The 21,077-nt window shown below is 35.3% G+C and overlaps 2 protein-coding genes across 2 annotated transcripts; both read left to right on the forward strand.

Annotated features, from left to right (window-relative positions):
- Window positions 1–208: 208 nt before the first annotated feature.
- On the forward strand, window positions 209–1,147 carry LOC109377614 (olfactory receptor 5AS1). The gene has a single exon (XM_019634022.1). It carries the CDS (start codon window positions 209–211, stop codon window positions 1,145–1,147), a length of 939 nt encoding a protein of 312 aa, XP_019489567.1.
- A 9,441-nt stretch (window positions 1,148–10,588) lies between these two features.
- Window positions 10,589–11,527, forward strand: LOC109377615 (olfactory receptor 1052-like). Its single transcript, XM_019634023.1, has one exon. The coding sequence runs from the start codon at window positions 10,589–10,591 to the stop codon at window positions 11,525–11,527; it is 939 nt and encodes a 312-aa protein (XP_019489568.1).
- The last annotated feature ends 9,550 nt before the right edge of the window (window positions 11,528–21,077 follow it).

The following is a 21,077-nucleotide window of genomic DNA, read 5'->3' on the forward strand; positions in this document are numbered from 1 at the left end:
AGAAAGAGTTCCAAAATTGCTTTGAAGGGTGGACTAGGTGCTGGCATCGGTGCATAGCTTCTCAAGGGGAATACTTCAAAGGTAACCATAGTGATATTCAGCAATGAGGTATGTAGCACTTCTTCTAGGATGAGTTCAGAGAGCTCATTGTCAGACCTTGTATCCTGACACATCTATTTTGGAAGAGAAAGACAAGAAAACCAAGAAGATGTTGGAGAGTAATTATACCATGCCAACTGAGTTCCTACTTGTTGGATTCACAGATTATCTACCTCTCAGAGTCACACTGTTCTTGGTATTTCTCATAGTATATACACTAACTGTGGTGGGAAATATGGGTTTAATAATCTTAGTTAATATCAATTCAAACCTGCAAACCCCCATGTATTATTTTCTCAGCAACTTGTCTTTTCTAGACATCAGCTATTCTACAGCAATCACTCCTAAAACGCTGGTGAATTTTTTAAAATCCAGGAAAACCATCTCTCTCTATGGCTGTGCACTACAAATGTTTTTTTTTGCTTGTTTTGCTGATGCTGAGTGCCTTGTCCTGGCAGTAATGGCGTATGACCGCTATGCAGCCATCTGCAACCCTCTGCTCTATCCTACACTTATGTCTAGGAGAGTCTGTGTCTGCTTCATCGTGTTGGCATACTTCAGTGGAAGTATGACTTCGATGGTACATGTCTGCCTCACATTCAGACTGCCATTTTGTGGCTCCAATCTTGTCAACCATTTTTTCTGTGATATCCCACCTCTTCTGGCTTTATCATGTGCAGACACTCATATCAATGAGCTTCTGCTCTTTGCCTTGTGTGGCTTCATCCAGACCAGCACTTTCATGGTCATATTTGTCTCTTACTTTCATATCCTCATCACTGTTTTGAACATCAAGTCTTCAGGTGGCAGAAGCAAAACTTTCTCTACCTGTGCTTCCCATCTCATAGCAGTCACCTTATTCTATGGAACACTCCTATTTATGTACTTACGCCCCACCACCAGCTATTCCCTAAACACTGATAAGGTAGTTGCACTGTTTTATACTGTTGTTTTCCCCATGTTTAACCCAATAATATATAGCTTCAGAAACAAGGATGTAAAAAACACCCTCAAAAAACTATTAGAAAAAAGTTGGATTTTCAAATGAATAAGAATTTAAATCACTGGAAAATATTTAAGGTATAGCCTGCCCTTTCAATTTCATTATCGATACTATGTCATGGACGTCTTATGTGTCAACTATTTAAAATTCATCTCCATTTCCCAGAAATAAAGATAACTTTTCATTCTTACGACATTAAAGTGCTTTCGTCCTCTCTTATAGAAATGTTCTCTCCGAAGTTCTTCTATTCTGTGAAACATTCCTGAATTAAAATAAACAGTAATAATTGCTCTCCAATTAGTGTTCTTAAAATATGTTGTATAGTGATTTATTATATTCCTTATCATGTTGTATTGAAGGTATATATTGACTTGTCTGTCTACCCACCCATATTGGAAGCTTCGTGGCAGCAGGGAGTATGTGTTTTGGTTTATTTTTCAATACTTATATAACACCTGGTATATGGCACCATATACGTATGGAACATGTAATTCTCAATACATGTGTGTTTAATGGATGAATAAATGGACGGATGGATAAATGAGTAGCTTTCTCTGTTTGGGAAAATAAGTCTAGATTCTGCACTTACAGAACACGTATCATCAGGGAAATTTGATATTACTCATAATGAGAGTGGTGGTTTCACTAGCTCTCAGAAAGCCAGATATAAGGAACCTAGCTATGGCCTCTTTAATATTAGGACAGAGTGAAGTTATGACACATCATTTCTCTTGGGGCTCAGTTGATTACTATAAGAGATCCTCAACTCTTCCATTCACAGTGGGTACATGCGAAAACCAACCAAGTTTGTGAAGATCATCAAGATTATAAACTATATGCATTACTTTTTGCACAATTGTTACTGACATTATCTTTGAGGCTCTGTCTTCAAGAAGAGGTAAACAATTGCTCCAATCATTTTATTCTATAAATTGACAATGCAAACCAATTGAAAGTACAATTATTTCTTTCTCTGGGATCAAGTTCAATGATTAAATTATCAGAGATTTTCTGTAGTTGCTTTTGATCCTTCAGTCTCCACTTTCTTTTCATTTAATGCTGGCAAGGTAGAAGGAGTAAATTGCATATACATGATGTGAAAATACATTATTGTACATTTTGTAGTTATTATGAAAATAGAAATGACTGGATTAGTTTACACTGAATGTAACCCTGCAAAATGGAGACAATAAGGCATTGCCTAATGAAATGGGTTGTTTTAATGTTTAAATGAATGAATATATGTAAAGCTACTATTGGGTTGTCAGAAAAGTCATGATTCATTTTTGCAGCAAAAACATAGAAAAAATACTTTATGACTTTTCCGACAACCCAATAGTATATCTAATACTTGAGAATTAGATGATAGAACATCTCCTAGGATACTGCCTATGTAAAACTTTTACAGAGTGCCTGCTACAATGTGATGGCATATAATTGTTTGTTATTTTACCAGTATTGGATTTTAAGACAACAGTCAGGATTTGAATCCCTAAAAAGAAATTGGGCATTTAAAAAATATCTGTGAGGTTTTCCAAATGATCTTAGATGTTGCCATTGAGTAAAAAAGCTGGAATACATATGCAACTTAGTGACTCTTCATCATGTTAAAACATTTGCCCCACTACGAAGACTTTGTCAGACAGAGTACAGGGTATAATGTTATTCATTTGTTCTTATTTTTTTAGTAGTTTCTAAAATGTATGGGTTATTTTGAATTGTTATTTTAATTTTAATGTATTCTATGTTAAAAAATTGACAAGATTATCATTAAATGAGCTGACTTCTAATCATCTTTCCATTGTGATAATGGGCATAAGGTTGCATTAGGAAGAACGCCAGCTTTCTTAATAGGGACCAATTTAATCTTAGACTTATTTTCTCATTTTCCAAAATAAGTTAGTTTAAAATAAACTATAATGTGTTTGTAAAATATAAAATTGTGATGAGTGTATCTAGCCCAGAGTTTCTAAAAGCAGCGCTAGTGACATTGGGCCAGTACTTCTTTGTTAGGGGTGGGGATGCGGTGGGGAGAGACCTACCTTGTACATTTTAGGGCGATTAGCAGCATCCTGCTCTCCACTCACTAGATGCTAGCAGCATTCTACCTATCTATGACAAACAAAATGTATCCAAACCTTGCCAATCGTCCCTTCAGAGACAAAATTATCCCAAAGAGACAATCACTAAACTTGCTCAACACTATTTCTTTGTTCAAAAGCAAATGAAACCATTAGAGCGAGGTCACTACTTGAAATGAGTCAGAATAGTAATTTGGTAAGAACACCTCAGATGTGATTTTATTAATTTTGTCCTGCATTATTCCCCAATTTCTATTGATTTCTAAGCTCTTCTTTGCTAATACCCATAACTACAGAAAATTAACACATAATTTTAATAAAATAAGCACATAAATGTAAAGCTGAATAGATATGTTTTATGAAGTAGGCCACAGTTTAGAAGAAATTAGACTAAGCTAGAATATTTGTGACAATTACATATAATTAGATTTCTTTTTCTACTTCTATGGGGACAGAAAAGAATGCTGAGAAGCTATATTACATTTCAGTCATAGAAGTAATGCAATGCACAAACTTAAAATATTAACACTGGTGTTCCCTCTGTAAAAATATTTGCTCTTCATTCAAGTCATAAATTCAGTCTATGTGACAACTCTGCATCTTTTTTTTTTAAGATTTTTATTGGGGAATTGGGTGATGGGAACAGTGCTGGGGAATTGGGGGAAGGGGAACAGACAAGTTGCTGTCGTTTTGTTCTTCAATCTAGTTGTGGAGGACGCTGCTTCACTGGCCCAAGTTGGCACCATCATTGCGCTCTTCCCTGGCGAGGCAGATCAGTCGCCAGCTTCTGGACAGCCTCTCACTGCGGCTGCTGGCTACATTCGGTAGCCCGTGTCAACCCACTGCCACAGGGACTGCAGCCTACACTGTTGCCGGCGACTCAGGCAGCCCAGCTCCAGGTTGAGCTGTTGTTCAGCATCTTAGCTGTGGAGGGCAGTGTCACTGGCCCTCATATGTGGGATCCGAACCGGGGCCCTCTGGCATCCCAAGCCAGTTCTTAACCATCGCGCCACTCGGCCAACCCAACTCTGCATCTTTATTGCCCTTACATGAGCACTGGGAGTTGGGAGCAAATAAATTTTATGGCATGAGTTGAAAAATGCCAATTTTTCTAGTGGTATTAGACAAAATTGTTTGTAGGTCATACTTAAAGGATATAGCAAATAATTATCTTCAAAGGAATACATCCATAGATAACTTTTTTCTTAGATTAAAAAACATTTTCTTGAAACACATGAGCTAATGTTTGCCCGTTGATGACATAAAGCTAGAGATCAGGAGTGAGTATTCATTGAGAATGCAACTTTCTCTCAGTCAACTGCAAACACTGTTTAAGTATAGTGGAGACATGCCATGATTTATACCGAATACATTGCTATTAGTTCTAGTTAACTTTGTTCTCTTATGGCATGGTAGTATCTTCCATTTTGTATTTAAAGGCTAATGTTGTTCTATCAGGCTCTTCACAAATGTATAATCATGTTGTTGTAGTTTTCTAAATTTGTAAAATATTTGGATAGACACTTCATTATTTTATTTGTCTGCATATATTATAACTTAGTCTGCTGTTATGCTAAAATATCTAAGACATGCTAATAAGTTAACAACAGAACTTAACAAAACCATCTACTACCCTTTTCCAAACACACAAGTACTGGAAATATTATTTTTGTGATTGAAGAGCGCTAAATATAAAATTATGTAAAATGCTAATAAACCTACATAAAACATACGCAAAATGTTCACACTGTACACAGCTCTATGATGCGTATTGAATTATTAGAGAGAAGAAAAGCATATGTTTCTATATAAATATTCCCAAAGTAGAGCAAAAATTCATTTAATTCGGTGTGTGTATGTGTGTGTATAATCTCTCATAAAACTTTAATGTGAATGACTTAAAATTTTTGGAGTATGATGTCATGCATTAATTTATATCAATTTTATAACAAATCACGTATGAATGGTAAATGGAGCATGTATGAATGTTCCCATTCAGAAAGAAAGAAGACAAGGTTAGTTATTTCATCATTAGAACATTTGAACACTAGCCTGAGTAGAATATATGTGATCGGAACATGTTTCTTTAGTTCCTGCAGTTGCATTTATTCTGGGTATTGTGACTTTATCCCAACCTGCTTGAGCTTTAGCGAACATGTCAGTTCTTTAATTTGTTTTATGTATAAAAGGAAGTACATTTAATCAAAGTGAAAGCAGAGACATCTACCAAACAACTACTGAGAGGACATGGTGCTCTGATTAGTTCCAGTTTTGAGAGACCAGAAAAGGTGCTAATGATCCAACCTGTGGACATCTGAGATTCACATCTACACAATGCGCTACAGTTTGCGCCCCCCAAAGTAAAAGGAAGTAACCATAAAAAACCTCTAATCTCAGTGATAAGCCCTTTAAGAATCACGAAAACGTGGTCTTCTCTAGATACTCTGCTTACTCTGGACTTTGCTTAGTAATGTTTACGAAGTGGTCATGTAGGCTTATTTAAGTTTTTGAGATTTCTTATTACCTCCTCACTAACGTAATCTGTTACTATTACCTGGAAAGTGACATTGGTGATTTTGGCTCTTCATCTTCTTGAAGGAATTAATTAAATCAAGTGACTGAAATTGGTGCAGCATGAAAGCAGAAGTTTATTAGTAAAAGAAAGTACAATCTGAGGCATGGAGAGGGCTGACCCAAGGGAGGGAAGCACGTTGTATGTAGGTTTTTATTTCTATGAGCAGAATTGCCTCCCCGCTCCCTTCTGTCACCTCTTCTTCTCCCCCTGAGGTGCCAGTCCTCAGGTGGCATTTAGCAATGCATTTCTTTGATTTAGGGGCATGTGTAAATATAAGCAGTACCACAGAAGAGTGTCATGCTAGAGTTAGAAAAAGACTTCAAAAAATACTCTGATTTACATATTAAAGAAAATAAGGAAAAAGTTAGAAATTCTTTTTGAGATGAAATACTTCAAAACAGAATTAAATAATTTTATTTTATTTTTTATTTTATTTATTTTTTAGCTGAGTCATCCTGCCACCTGTTGGCAGCTCAGCTCAGGCAGGGAATTGAACTGGCAACCCTGTTGCTCAGAGCTCACGCTCTTGAGTGACATCTTAACCAACTGAGCCACTTGACCAGCCCTTGAGAATTAAATAATTTTAAACGGAAACACTCTATTCTCTGCTTCTATGAATTTGTTATTTTAGAAACTTCTTGTAAGTGGAAGGAATCACATAATACTGTATTTGTCTTTTTGTGACTGGCTAATTTCACTTAGCATGATGTCCTCCAAGTTAACTCATGTTATTACAGATGGCAGGATTTCTGTCTTTATTAAGGCTGAATAGTACTCTATTGTATGAATATACCACATTTTCCTTAACCATTCATCAGATGATGGGCATTTGGGTTGTTTCCATGTCTTGGCTATTGTAAATAATGCTGCAGTGAATATGGGTGTACAGATATAGAACCTCTGATGATATTCTCCTTTTCATTTATGTTATTAGTAATTTGTGTTTGCTCTCATTTTTGTTGATCAGTTTTGTTAAAATTTCATCACTTTTGTTATTCCCCAAAGTGTCTGCACCATTTTCATATACCTGTCATAAATGTATGAGTAATTATATTAAACATTATTGTGTATGTTTATTGGCTATCTGAATGTTCTTCATTACAAAGTCCCTTTTCTAAATTTTTCATATTTATTGTCTTGCTTGTCTTTTCCTTATAGGTTGGCAATAGTTTTTAATGTATTCTGGATATAAGTGCCTTGTTATATACACATGCTTTGAACATCTTTCCATATTCTATAGCTTACGTTTTTAGTTTTTTAATGGTGTATTTCCAGGGACTGAAGTCAATTAACTGGTGAACGAATAAACAAAATTTGCTATATATATACAATGGAACGTTGGTTGGCAATACAAAGGAAGAAACTAAAGATTTATGTGACAATGTGGATAGGTCTCAAAACATTATTCTGATTGTAAAAAATCCAAACAAGAAAAACGTACTCCATATTATCTCAATTTTATGAAACTCTGCAAAAGCAAAGCTTAAAGGGAGATAGAAAGCTAATCAGGAGTTTCTTGGGGTTGGAGGTAAGAGATAGGGGTTTCTTTCAAAGAAAGCAAGAGACTTTGGGGGTTATGAAAATGTTTTATATTTTGATTGTGGTAGTAATTGCTCTGGAGTATATGATTGTCAAAATTCATTATATTATACACTTAAAGTGACCACAGCTTATAGTATCATAATTGTTCCTCAAAAATTTTTATTTGAAAAAAAATTATTTTCTAAAACATAACACTTTAATATATTGTATTAATTAATATAATTTCTGAATAATATTATTCACAGAAAGTCTTCTCTCATGACAAAAAAACTCACATTAACAAACATGTGCCAAATTAGTTTTGAATAATGCTAATAAATAAATATAATGATTGGTATGAGGCCACTTTCCAGAAATATATGTTTTTAAACATAGTATTACATATAAATTCAAGGGGTTCATAGACCTTCAGAAGACAAAGGACCTGATAACAACTTTCTGAATGTAGTTATTTGTTGTTTTTCTTTTCTACTGAGTGCCAATAAATATAGACATTTATAAAATTGTTTTCAGGTAATTTTTTGTCCTTAATCTACAGTTTCCTAGAATAGAAAACATTGATCTGAGAAATTTAACCTCTTTATATTTCTTACATATATTTCTTACATAATTCTTCATATATAAACTGGGAATGAACTATGTATACTTGTATATGAGAATGTATCAGGTATTTAGAATATTCTAGGCCTTTTAACATGATGGATCACCTTTTTTGCCTAATTCAAGCTTAGAATATTACCTAATCCTTACTCCTATCACCTACCCCAATGGCTGTTAATTTAGGGATTTAGGGAATTTGCATTTAGGAAGAAACATTTAATGGTGTTTAGAATAAAGAATAAAGCACATTTCTTATTTAGATACATATGTAAGGAACAGTGTGAAATATTGCTACCAGAATCTCTCATAATTTATTTTAAGGTAAAGACCAAAACCCCAAAATTGTCTATCAGCAAACACATACTAGATGGAGAAATAAACATTCAAGAGAAGGATGGTCAGGTTCATTTCAAGGCAGCTTTGAAGAAGTAGTAATTTTAATTTTCTTTGATACCATTCTCATAATTCAAGGAAGTAAAGGAATAGAATTGCTTTTTATCGGATCTTCCTCTACTACCTTGAATTTCAGTGATGTTTTGGTTTTGGGTGTGTGTGTGTGTGTGTGTGTGTGTGTGTGTGTGTGTGTGTGTGTGTGTGTTTCTGACAACTTGGCCCAGATAACGTGTTCTGAAAAGCTTCCCATGCCAAAGCACAAAGCAGATATCCCTATCAATTCTACCATATTTTTTTCAGAGATCATATGTTCTGTGTGTTTTTTTTTTCCATATACACTCGCCCTACATTTTCTCCTATTCGTTGTAACATTCAAAATTTAATGCCTTAAGGGAGCCATTAAATTCTTGAAAGTTATCTAAATCCTCAAGAAACACAAAGGAACTTTTAATAATATATTCATTATATCCTTTTAAACAGAAGATTAACTCCAGAGACTCTATTCCCATTTGAACTAAGGTCAATATATAATTGAGCTTTTTATCTAAACGTATCTTCTGACACGATTGTGTTTTGATAATCTCACTCTTGCTTTCACACCGTGGAGGCTGTGAATTTGACTCTCATATATTAAAGGAGAAATTTCAATTTTAATCCTGCTATTTATAACTGCTATTATTTACCTAATTTATGCAGTACTGTAAATGTCAGACAAATTTAACTGTGAGTGTGTGTGTGTGTGTGTGTGTGTGTGTGTGTGTGTGTACTTTGTTTTGGGGAAATAGAGAAGTAAACCATGACAATGAGTGGTCATGAGGTTCCTAAGTGAGCCAAGGTGTTGAACGTTTTTTCTTCCACTGGTAAGTTAAATTCATTTATTTGAATATCTTTTATACATACATCTTGCAAAGCAGTTAAAGTACAAAAAAGAAAAAAGATTGAAAGAAGAAAAAATGATGTTCAAATTTTAATATGATAAAAACTTCAAATTCAAGCGTGGAAGGAATTTGTAATTTGGTCTTTTATTCTTACCTCTTATCCTACACTTAAATCTCTTCTACATTAATACCAAAATTGTTATGCAACTTTTACTGAAACAATGAAAAATCAGTGTATTAATTCAATTTGAAATACTCTTCTCTAAAGGATTGACTACAATCTGTCATGACTACATATTTCCATGGGGATTGCTCACCTGTCACTGGAGATAGTTCAGATGTAACAGTTATCTTTTCATTTCTTATTATTTCTGTAATCTGGCATTTCTTTTCTGAGTTTTGCCTATTGTACTCAAGAAATAGTATCTTGTAAGTGAAAAAAATGAAGCCACCAAAAACATCCATTATTTCATAGAGGTAAAGCTATAGTATTGTGAATGTTTAAAACATTTATTTTTATATAAATGTGAAAATATACTTAAAATTTTTAGATAAAATGTAATAATTGTCAATAAAGGTGCACTGATTAAGTGAGAAAGACATTGCATAATCTAAGAAGTGTGGTGCAATATCAAAAACCTATTTTATAGGTTTGCTTTGCTTTTTCTCAGAAAAAAGGATCATCTGTTTCCTGGGTTTCCTGAATAAGATCTTACTATTGAGTATCAAAGGCCAATGACAAGTTGCTGTTCACTACATTTCATATTCCAGCTGAGAGCACTCTCTTCCCCCATTCTCAGGGACACTCTTCTCCAAAGCCAGTGTCTCTGCCTATTTTCTAAGGATGGCTTCAGAGATTGTGGATGTTAGAGCCTTGCCTTTCATCACATCCAAGTTTTTTTTTTAAATGTGGCGTATGAACTAAGTATAAAGGCATAAGTGGAATATCTTGATTTAAATGCCACAGTAGAGCTTATTCTTACATCTTGATCTATTTGACATTAGCTACTACTAAATCCAAAGTGAGAAGTTTAAAAGAGATTTTCATGGTACAATAGATTTAATTTTCAACTTTGGTTACGATGCTTTATAAACTGAACTGTGCTTTACATATTTTAGAATGAAACTCACACTAAGATCAGCATTTTGAATGCATCCTGAAGTTAAGACCCTTATGTCTGCATTTTTTACTCATGGAATTGCTGTATGGCACAGGCAAATACAGCACTTGAAGAGGCTAGAGACGTTCTATTTAAAATTTTCTAATTTTAGAGCTAAAGCCACAACAGCACAGAAGTCAGAAACTCAAGTTGCATAGCTAGTTAGGGATTCCCAGTAGTCTTGCTAACGCAGCACAATTATTCTCAATTTTGTCCAATCTTCTTATCGTTAACAGATACCGAAAAAAAACAAACACATGGCTGATGTTAATTGTACATTCGTTACTGAGTTTATCCTTTTGGGACTGACAGATCATGCTCAACTGAAAGTGGTCCTCTTCATGTTGGTTCTGCTTATTTATACCATTTCTTTGGTGGGGAATCTAGGCATGCTTCTTCTAATCCAAACAACTCCCAAACTCCAAACTCCCATGTATCGTTTCCTTAGCTGCCTCTCATTTGTGGATGCCTGCTATTCGTCAGTCTTTGCACCCAGAATGCTGCTGAACTTCTTTGTTGATCGGGAGACAATCTCTTTTTCTGCATGCATTGTGCAATATTTTTTGTTCGTGTCACTCCTTACCACTGAGGGCTTCTTGCTGGCAGCAATGGCGTATGACCGCTACATGGCCATCGTGAACCCTTTACTTTATACAGTGGCTATGACTAAAATAGTTTGTGTTGCCCTGGTCATTGGATCATTTGTAGGAGGTTTAATCAACTCATTGACACACACAATTGGCTTGGTGAAATTGTCTTTCTGTGGGCCCAATATCATCAGTCACTTTTTCTGTGATCTTCCCCCACTGTTGAAGCTGTCGTGTTCTGACACATTCATGAATGAACTGTTGCTTTTAATCTTCTCTGGCATTATTGCAATGATCACTTTCTTGACTGTGATTATCTCCTACATCTTCATTGTTGCAGCTATCCTGAGGATCTGCTCAGCAGCAGGTAGACACAAAGCTTTCTCCACGTGTGCTTCACATCTAACAGCTGTGACTCTGTTCTATGGCTCTATAAGCTTTAGTTACATTCAACCAAGCTCCCAATATTCCTTGGAACAAGAAAAAGTGATATCTGTGCTCTATACCCTGGTGATTCCTATGTTAAACCCATTGATTTATAGCTTAAGAAACAAGGAAGTGAAGGATGCTGTGAAAAGGGCTATAGAAAAAAAATGTATTCCTTCGTAATATTTATACCATATATTCCCTAAAATAGTATACAAACAATGCTTGGGATGATGATATATAAATGAATTTATTAAAACTTTGATCCCGAAGGAATCTTAAAGCTTCTTTAAGTGGAACCCTCAGTTTTACAGTAGAAAAAAGAGGCCTGGATAATTACATGTCATAGTATATATTGCTAGTTATTGTGTAAATTAACCTAAAAACCATATGAAGCTCTATGTTAGTTGACAATTGTTGACATTTTAATCTTTGTATATGGGTAGAATATTAATATATTCATAGGGATATATAGACACAAAAACACACACAATTGAGAGATACAAGCATAAAATTCATCAATAATAAAATTTCTCTTAACTCAGTGCCTCCACTGAGTACAGAAAAAATAAAATACTTTTCAAGCCAAAAGTATTGGTTTCGTCACCAGGGGGCTTCTGGGGGGGCTTTCAGCGGTGAGATGCCCAGGGAAAAGAAAGCACACAGAGCTGACATGAGGAAGAACCAGCTAGCTACTATATTCAGCAATAGCAACCATCACACAGAGGTTTTGGGGGAGGAGAGTGAACTGAAGCAGCACGCTCCCTCCCGTGGCTGTAAATCATGCTTACGTAAAGAGCTTACGTCACCAGAGCCTGGCACCTGTGCAGCAGGCTCCAGAGTCAAGTTTTGTTACACCTGGGGTCAGGGTCCACGCATCAGTGGCCCCTGCTTGTGTGGGCCCAGACTTTGTCTGGGGTCAGGGTCCGTACATCAGCCTGCACACAACTGACTCAGCCCAGGCCCTGTCAATTGGTACTTTCAATGATCCAATAAAACTGACAGATATATGTTCCTGAAATTAGCCTGGACTATTTATGGTCAGGTAGTCTTCAAAAGAAATATAAACACTCAAAAATAGAAAGAAAACTATTCTAGATTACCTGTCCACTCACAGTGGTTAGTCTAAACCATTTCCACAATCTTGGACCTAGTTTCTATTACTACCCATGAAATTGAACTGGATGGAATGCCATAGTTTTGTTACCACCTCACATGGTAATTTACACAATACTCAGAGAAAACTTACCCTGAAGTATTTGACTTCATGTTTAGAAAGGATGCCTCTATGGTAATTAGGGAATCATTAATAATCAGACTGATGTCCCCCTTCTCTTTCAGGGTCTTCCAACATATTCTTTAGACAGTAAACAAAAAAAAAACATCCTGAAGGCATGCTAGATAGGGAAACTGTGTGAAGCCAGTTGCCTTCCCTTTGACTCACATTATACGTACTGCTGCCTATTGGTAAAATCAGGCCCAGAAATACTAATTGTTCCATAGTGATCTCTTTTCCCCAAGTTGCTATAAAATGTCCTACCTGGAAAACAAGAGCAGTATTCTAGAGAATATCTTCATTTACAAATAAAATTCAGTTTAATTTTTGGAGTTTGTTTTGTTTTGTTTTGTTTTGTTTTGTTTTAGCTGAGCCATCCTGCCACCTGTTGGCAGCTCAGCGGCTGCTCAGCTCAGGCTGGACTCGAACTGCTGTTGCTCAGAGCTCAAACTCTTGAGCGAGCTCTTAACCAACTGAGCCACTCGGCCGGCCCTTGGAGTTTGTTTTTAAATACTGAAACAACTATGCGTAAATAGGCTAAGCAGCACCATGAAACAGTTGAGTGCTCTATAAATATTAATTCAGGTTTTTACATGGCAGGCTAGATTAATCTTTCTTCAAGTAACAGCCAAAATTATATAAGTGTATGGCTCTAATATCTGTGAAGATAGCAAATTAAAATGTTTATTATATTAGAACATTATGCAAAGACATTCCTATAAAAGTTTACTTTTCAGAAGGAAAAAATAATAACACCAACACCGAGAGCATCATATAATGTTTCTGTAGCCCTTCACGACTTTCCAAGATTATTTAATGATATTTGTACCCCATAAAGGTACATATATGTGACATTTATGTATGAGTCATTTATGTATATATGCATTTGTATGAAAGTTTTAATTTTCAGAATAAAATAACAATAGTAAGTAAATCAAATTTTTGCAGCTCGCGAGCCACACGTGGCTCTTGGGGTGTGTTCCATCTCAAAAGTTTGCTGACCCCTGGAAGAGCCAATCCTGTTCCTCATAACAATTTAAAAATTATTCAAGAGCCATAAATATATTTTTACATAATCACCACTGTGAATAATATCCTTTAAAAATTTTATAAATGAAACTATGATAGTTTCATTTTCATTTTCAGTTTTACTTTAGAGCCACAGTTCGTGAGCTGCAGTTTGCTGAGCCCTGGTGGCTCTTCCATCTCAAAAGTTTGCTGACCCCTGGTCTAGAGTATGAAACACAGGGAATGATATACAGGCAAGATAATTGAAACTCAGAAAAATCAATTGAACTATTTATAATTTTTAATAAATTCTGTTACAATATACTACCTACAAAAGAAAGACTTGGCCTCCCAGGAATCAGATAAAATAATACAGTTTACTAAGTATGTATACGCATACATGGGAGAGTGAGATTATTTTATGGAAAAAATACTGACCCTAGAATTTATATATTCTCACCCTTCATTCTTAGACTCCTCAGATGTTCAATTTTTGGTAGAATACCATTCTGAGTCTAATTTCTCTCATACTGGATATTTCCTAATTTTTTTACTATTCTTCATGTAATATGATTTCAAATTCTGCCGTTATTATGTTCACTCCTTACTTGTCAATATTGAGAGGCTGCATGGAATAAATAGTAAAAGGAGCACAGATTTTTACACCAGACAAACATTGTATTGAAATTACTATTATACCACTTCCTAAAGTGCAAACTTGGAGAGTGTCTTTAATTATTCTGAGCCACCTATAATGTGAACCATATGAAACAGAATATTTACTTAAATAAAATCACACAATGATTAGAGATAATAGTTGTGAAATGCCTGGAAAATACTATGTGTGTAATAAATAGAAACCATTCCAACTAGAATCCTCCTTAATGGTTGGTCGCCAACGAAAAAGAAACACTTTTGTTAACAAAATTAATTCTAACAATGCTTGTGTGTTGGTCTGTTTTTACTATTGTTTCATTTTAAAATCACTGCAAATTTTTTCCACCTTGTTTTTCTGCAGTTGTGTGTGTTGGTTTGGTTGCATTTGACTTATCTTAGTGACTTATTTATTTGAATTTGCCCTCCTTCTTTAAAAATTTAGCCTACTTGGCCTGGCCGAGTGGCACATTGGTTAAGAATTGGCTTGCAGCAGAGCCCTGGTAAGATCCCACTTAAGGGCCAGTGATGCCACACCCCCTACAGTTAAGATGGTGAACAACAGCTCGACCTGGTGCTGGGCTACCATGAGTCGCTGACAACGGCATAAGCTGCAGCCCCTGCTCAGAGGGCTGCCATAAGCTACCGTGAATGACTGGAAACCAGCGTGAGCTGCCAAGAGCCGCTGTGAGCAGCCATCCAGGAGCCAGCGACCAATCTGCCTCAGCTGGGAAGAGCACAATGATAACACCAACATGGGCCTGTGAAGCAACATCCTCCACAACTAGACTGAATAACAAAAGGACAGCAACTTGTCTGTTCCCCTTCCCCAATTCCCCAGTGCTGTTCCCCTCCCCCCGATTCCCCAATAAAAAGATTAAAAAAAAATTAGCCTACCATTTCACCCTGTATTTACCCCCCTTTTATATTTTCCATTCTAATTTACAAGTATCAGCCTAGCTAGTATTTCTACAAATTACTTTTTTGTTGAGCTAATATAGTGACAAAAATGTTGAACATAATATTTATCTTAGTGTGTCATAATTGGCTAAATTATCCCTAATATTAAAAGGCAATCTAGTTTATGAAAACACACACACACACACACACACACACACACACACACACACCCTGAATTCTATTTAGTAATTGCTTCCATTTCTTTTGGGTTTGTCTCCCATTGAAACATGTGTATATTTTCCAAAATTACTACCAATGATAATGTATTTATAAAAGCACATGGTCAGCAACACATGGAACTTAGCACTCTTCAAAACTGAAAGAAATTCTATATTATGGATAATATGCATACATAGTTAAATTACGTAAAGCAGAGTTATAAACACTGGAGGAGTTAATTTTTAACAGTTCAGTTTTCCCTTGTAGAGCCTCCAGTAGGTGAGGCAAGAACATGAACAGTTTTCTCTAAAAGTTTGAAAAGACCAAATCCATGAATTGCTACAGCTTGGAAAGTTAGTGCTGGGGCCTTACTTTCCCCAGGCCCCTGGATAGCTGTGTTAATGAGACCTAGTGATCACAGAATCGCTGGGAGTTCCGTTCTCCAAAGGACCTGAGCCAAATATAAACACAAGTTAGGAGAGGAAGAGAAAGGGCTAGACTTCCTCTCAACATCAGGTAGGTGCTGTTTTCGTGTTCTAACAAATAAATTACAAACGTCTTTTCCATTTGGTTTCCCCAAAACAGCAACTCTAACTACATGCTGTCAATAGAATGTAAAGAAAAATAATCTGCCTCAAATCCATTCCAATTATTGAGATAAATAAAATAGAATTAGACCATTCAAGTCAACTGGCTGTCTTAAAATGATTGGTAGGTTTAGTCCATATTTCCTCAAGGTGCTATATTTAAAGCTTCATATAATTATGTACATATAATTATGTAAATTGCAAGAGGGAATTTATTTAAAGAAATCCATTAGAAATGTAAGATTGATTATTACAAACTGTTGAATTTTGTTAAACCTGAGGATATAGCAGCAATTTATTTGGTCCTGTTTCGAAAGCTAATTTTTGTACTCAAAAACTGCTTACATATTGTATATGACTGGCTTCACAGCAAAAGAAACACACCGTGTGAAAGACAGTTCAGATGAAAATGACTGGTTATTAAAATTAAAGAAAAAATATGGAATCGATGAAATAAGAAGAAACTCATTGTCAAAGTAACCAATTGATTTGTTTAAAAACAAAGTCAATCAAGGCAAAGCTAATTAAATACAACTAAACCAAAAAAGCAAAGAACCAAAAACTATTTTAGTCAAAAGCCATTTGTCCAGTATGTGAACAGATAGTCCAATCTCTATTTTCTTCCTCCCTCTCTCCCTCCCTCCTTCTCTGTCTCTCTCTCTCTCTCTCACCCTCTCTCTCTCTCTCTCCTCTCTCTCTCTCTCTCTCTCTCTCTCTCTTTCTACTTTGAATATACAGCAAACACTTAGAGAGCACCTATGGGGTGGCAGGGAGTTTTTAGATACTTTCCTATTTATTTCTCACAACTACCTCTTGAGGAAGGTTTACAGATGAAACTAAGTCAGGATAGGAAACAGAGTTAGACATGAAATCACAGCATAATGGGGTAGAAAGTGACTTGTCATTCTTTTCAACTTTTGGCATTTCAGTAAAATGGGCATAAAGCTCTTATGTAGCATGGTTTGCAGTATTTGAATTCTTATTAAATAACTTACCACATACACTGGTACTTACACTGGTAGTGACAGCAGAGATCCAAGCCCATGTTTTTCTCACTGTTTATTTAATATCAAGGAACTATTACTTCCAAAGCGTGGATCGGAGCATGCCCTATTCATAAATGTTCAGTGAAAATAGATTCAACCATCAAATAATGTGAAACATGCTCTATATTATTTTTCTCTTATTGGAAATTCCCAAAGCATATTATGTTTTCCTCTAAGTACTGCAGTAAGAAAGCTTTCCTTAAATATCATTTAACTGTTTCCCAAATAGATTAAATATTAGAACCTTACTTTTCATGTATTTTGGGTTATATAATGAAGCCTACTTTAAATTAATCTAATGATCTAACTTTTCCTGAATAAAGACCCAGACCCATAAGTGATCTAATAAGCCAAAAGCATATGCATTGCCCTGAAAATTGGACTGGAGACCCTGACTGCGGGGATTAAACATATTGGAGTTTTCTGATTGAGTCTTAACGAAAAAAATCTGATATGAACTAATTCAGGGTGGATAATAAATGCTGTAGAAAATCAAAGGATGAAATGATACATATCTGTTAGAGTAGCAAAGAATGAATCCTGGAACAAGTGAGTTTTAACAATTAAGTAATGTTTTTATGAGAGAAAATGTTTGATGTTTTTCACTCTCTATTCTAGATACCCTTGCTTTTTATTTTTCATTTTTATGGGTAATCTATAAGTTTTATTAGCTATTGTGTGTGTATTTATATATACACATATACACATGTATGTATACCATACACATATAAATACATATATAAATATGTATATATTATTTGTTTATTGTTTTATTGTTTAATGTGATTGTCATCTGTACTACTTGTTTAAGTTTAAAAGATGTCATAGAGAATAATTTTACTAGATGTGTCAAAAATTTACTTATTATAAATTGAGACTTTTGCTCTTTGTTTAGAGATACTCTTTCTTAAAATATGAGGTCCTTGCCTTGTTTTCTGGAATCCTGAATATACTGTTTCCCCAGCTCCAGCTCCCAAACTTCCTCTGTTTAGACAAACATTCCTACTAGAACTGTCCAAGGGGGTATTCATTTCCCCAGGGGTTATTATGTGGTCCATAGGACCAGTTTACATCCCCTGGTAAGACTTTGATTCAACTCAAGTTTTGTATCAGGATAACTTTTCATTCTTGCAATACTTGAATTCACTGTGGATTATTATTATTATTATTATTATTATTATAGTAATTAAAATCATGCAGTTTTCTAAAGATCCTAGTAGACTGAACTCATATATTCGAGCTATATTCAAGCTATACAGTTTGGTTATTTTCTTTTCCCTCTTGTTCCCTACAGATGGTTCATAGTGGCAGCCACACAAATGGCTGACGGAAATGTCAGTGTGGTAACTGAATTTGTCCTCCTGGGGCTGACGGACAACGCGGAACTGAATACTGTTCTTTTTGTGCTGTTTCTCTTGATCTATCTCATTACCGTGGTGGGCAACGTTTGGGTTATCGTAATTATCCTGGCTAGTGTCCAGCTCCATTCTCCCAAATACTTTTTCCTTTGCCAGTTGGCTTTCTTGGATTTCTGCTATTCCTCTGTCTTTATTCCAAAAATGTTGGTGAACTACATAGCAGGTCAGAAGGCCATCTCCTATCATGGCTGCCTCCTTCAGTATTCCTTTGTCAGCATGTTCCTGACCACTGAATGCTTCCTCCTGGCCGCAATGGCGTATGATCGGTACGTTGCTATTTGCCACCCACTTCACTACAACGGTCTCATGACCCCCACATTGTGCACCCACCTGGTGACTGCTTCCTATCTACTAGGTTGTGCTAACTCACTCACCCACCTGAGTGGCTTGCTTAATCTGTCTTTCTGTGGGCCCAATGTCATTAACCATTATTTCTGTGATATCCCATTGCTCTTTCAACTTTCCTGTTCTGACACCCAGTACAGCGAGGTTTTATTTACTGTCCTCTCTGGAACGACATCAGTGAGTACCTTTCTGATAGTGGTTAGTTCCTATGTGGGAATCCTTCTCACTGTCCTGAAGATACACTCTACAAGGAGCAGATGTAAAGCCTTCTCCACATGTGCTTCCCATCTAACGGTAGTGACTCTCTTCTACGGAACAGTGATATTTACTTATCTGGGAACCAGCTCTGGCTACCAACAGAATAGAACTAAAATCCTGTCCGTGTTTTATACCCTTTTGCTGCCAATACTAAATCTTCTGGTATACAGTGTGAAAAACACAGAGACCAAGGAAGCAATGAAAAGAATTATTATGAGAAAAATATTTGCTCAGTGACCACGAATTTTCAAGCAGAAGCATTTAAGAAATATTGATGGATGCTACAGGCAAGTATATTGTTAAATACTTGTGGGACTTGTTAGAGAGAAAAAAGGATAGTATTTTTAAGGATTTGAGAACATGGTCATTGGGCCAAAATCAAGAAAACAGAAGCATATTAAATCAAATATAAGGGGTGAAATCAAAGGAAATGGGCATTATAAAATTATAGATAAAGGCATTATTTAGGGATACCATAAAAACCAGGAGGAACCCAGATGTCTTCAAATATTTCCTACTCAAGCTATAAATTTGTAAGGTGAATTTTCTCAATAATTTTAGGCTGTAATATAAAAGGACAACAAAAGTTAACTTCTCAGATCTAACAAGACCTTATTTATATACAAGGATAGTTCTTCTAACAATCACTGAAAGACTATAAGCCAAGAAAAAAATTTTCCTGAAATTTTCTTCATCTGCTTCTGCACTTTGTGATGACCTTGTTGTGATTAACTTTTTGCTTTTTAAAGTTAAACCAGTAATGCTAAGCAAAATGAGCCAGACAGAAAAAGTCCAGAACCATATGACTTTACTCATATGTGGGATATAAAACTGAAAGCAACAAATAAACAAGATAAACAAACAAACAAACAGAAACTCCTAGACACAGACAACGGTTTAGTGGTTACCAGAGGGTAAAGGGGAAGGAGGTGGTAGAATCGGGTAAAGAGGGTCAAATATTTGGTGATGGAAGGAGAACTAACTCTGGATAGTGAGCACACAATGCAATATATAGATGATGTATAATAGTATTGTATACTTGAAACCTATGTAATTTTACTAACATTGTCACCCCAATAAATTTAATTTAAAAAATTAAACCAGTAATTTAATCTAATTTTGTGTCATTTGAGTGAATGTGATCTCTTTGTTTAAATCTATAACCAGCCTGAAGATATGAGTTTGATTTATTTGCTATTAAAAGCCTTTGTTAGTAGTACAATGCTGATAATAATCATCTATATCTATATCTATATATCTATATCTATATCAATCTGTCTCTATCCTTATACAGTTTGTATGATAAGATTAAGGTATTAAGGTGTTGGATTTTCCTTTAATTCACAGTGGTCAAATAACACTGAATTAATATCTATTACATGTTTAAATGTTCCAATTTATTTAAGTTCTTTGTCAGGCAGGGGAAAGCAACAGGATGATAAGAATATATTATGTGAATTAAAATATGGAATTGAAATGGCCAGTGTGCACATTATATTTGCCTCTTATTATTGCAAAAAAGTCATGAAAAGAAGGGAAAAAAGGGATTAGATTGTTTTATAGGGTTTGAAGAAATACAATTGTAAGATTTTTGAAAATTTTGAACTAAATGCATTGGAAAATCAAAGAAATGTATTGTTAATGATATCTGGACTACTTAGAAGCTATATGAAAACACATTTTGAGGCACTGTAATGAGGTTTTACAATATATAATATCCCAAGATTGAATGAGATGAAAATATGAAGATGCAGATTACTTGGAAGATTCAAGCCAAAGATGGACAACAATTTGGTGACACTTTGAAGGGAGCAGTTGGATTATCAGATGGCAATGTGTGTTGGCCTCTAAGTGTCTTTCCTAAAATTAGGCATTCTGTTGATGACTATTAAATAAACTATTACTTATGAATTTCAAAGAGCTGATAATAGCCTCTTTTTGTCACCATATTCTTTTTTCAGAATCATAAAAATTTATAACTGAATAGGATCTTATAATCTGTTCTTCTGATAAGAACACCAA

The sequence above is a fragment of the Hipposideros armiger genome, unplaced genomic scaffold, assembly GCF_001890085.2.
Source record: "Hipposideros armiger isolate ML-2016 unplaced genomic scaffold, ASM189008v1 scaffold_1481, whole genome shotgun sequence".
Classification (NCBI taxonomy): domain Eukaryota; kingdom Metazoa; phylum Chordata; class Mammalia; order Chiroptera; family Hipposideridae; genus Hipposideros; species Hipposideros armiger.

Coding starts and splice junctions, on each gene's coding strand:
- LOC109377614 (XM_019634022.1), top strand. CDS start 209: ATGTTGGAGAGTAATTATACCATGCCAACTGAGTTCCTACTTGTTGGA.
- LOC109377615 (XM_019634023.1), top strand. CDS start 10,589: ATGGCTGATGTTAATTGTACATTCGTTACTGAGTTTATCCTTTTGGGA.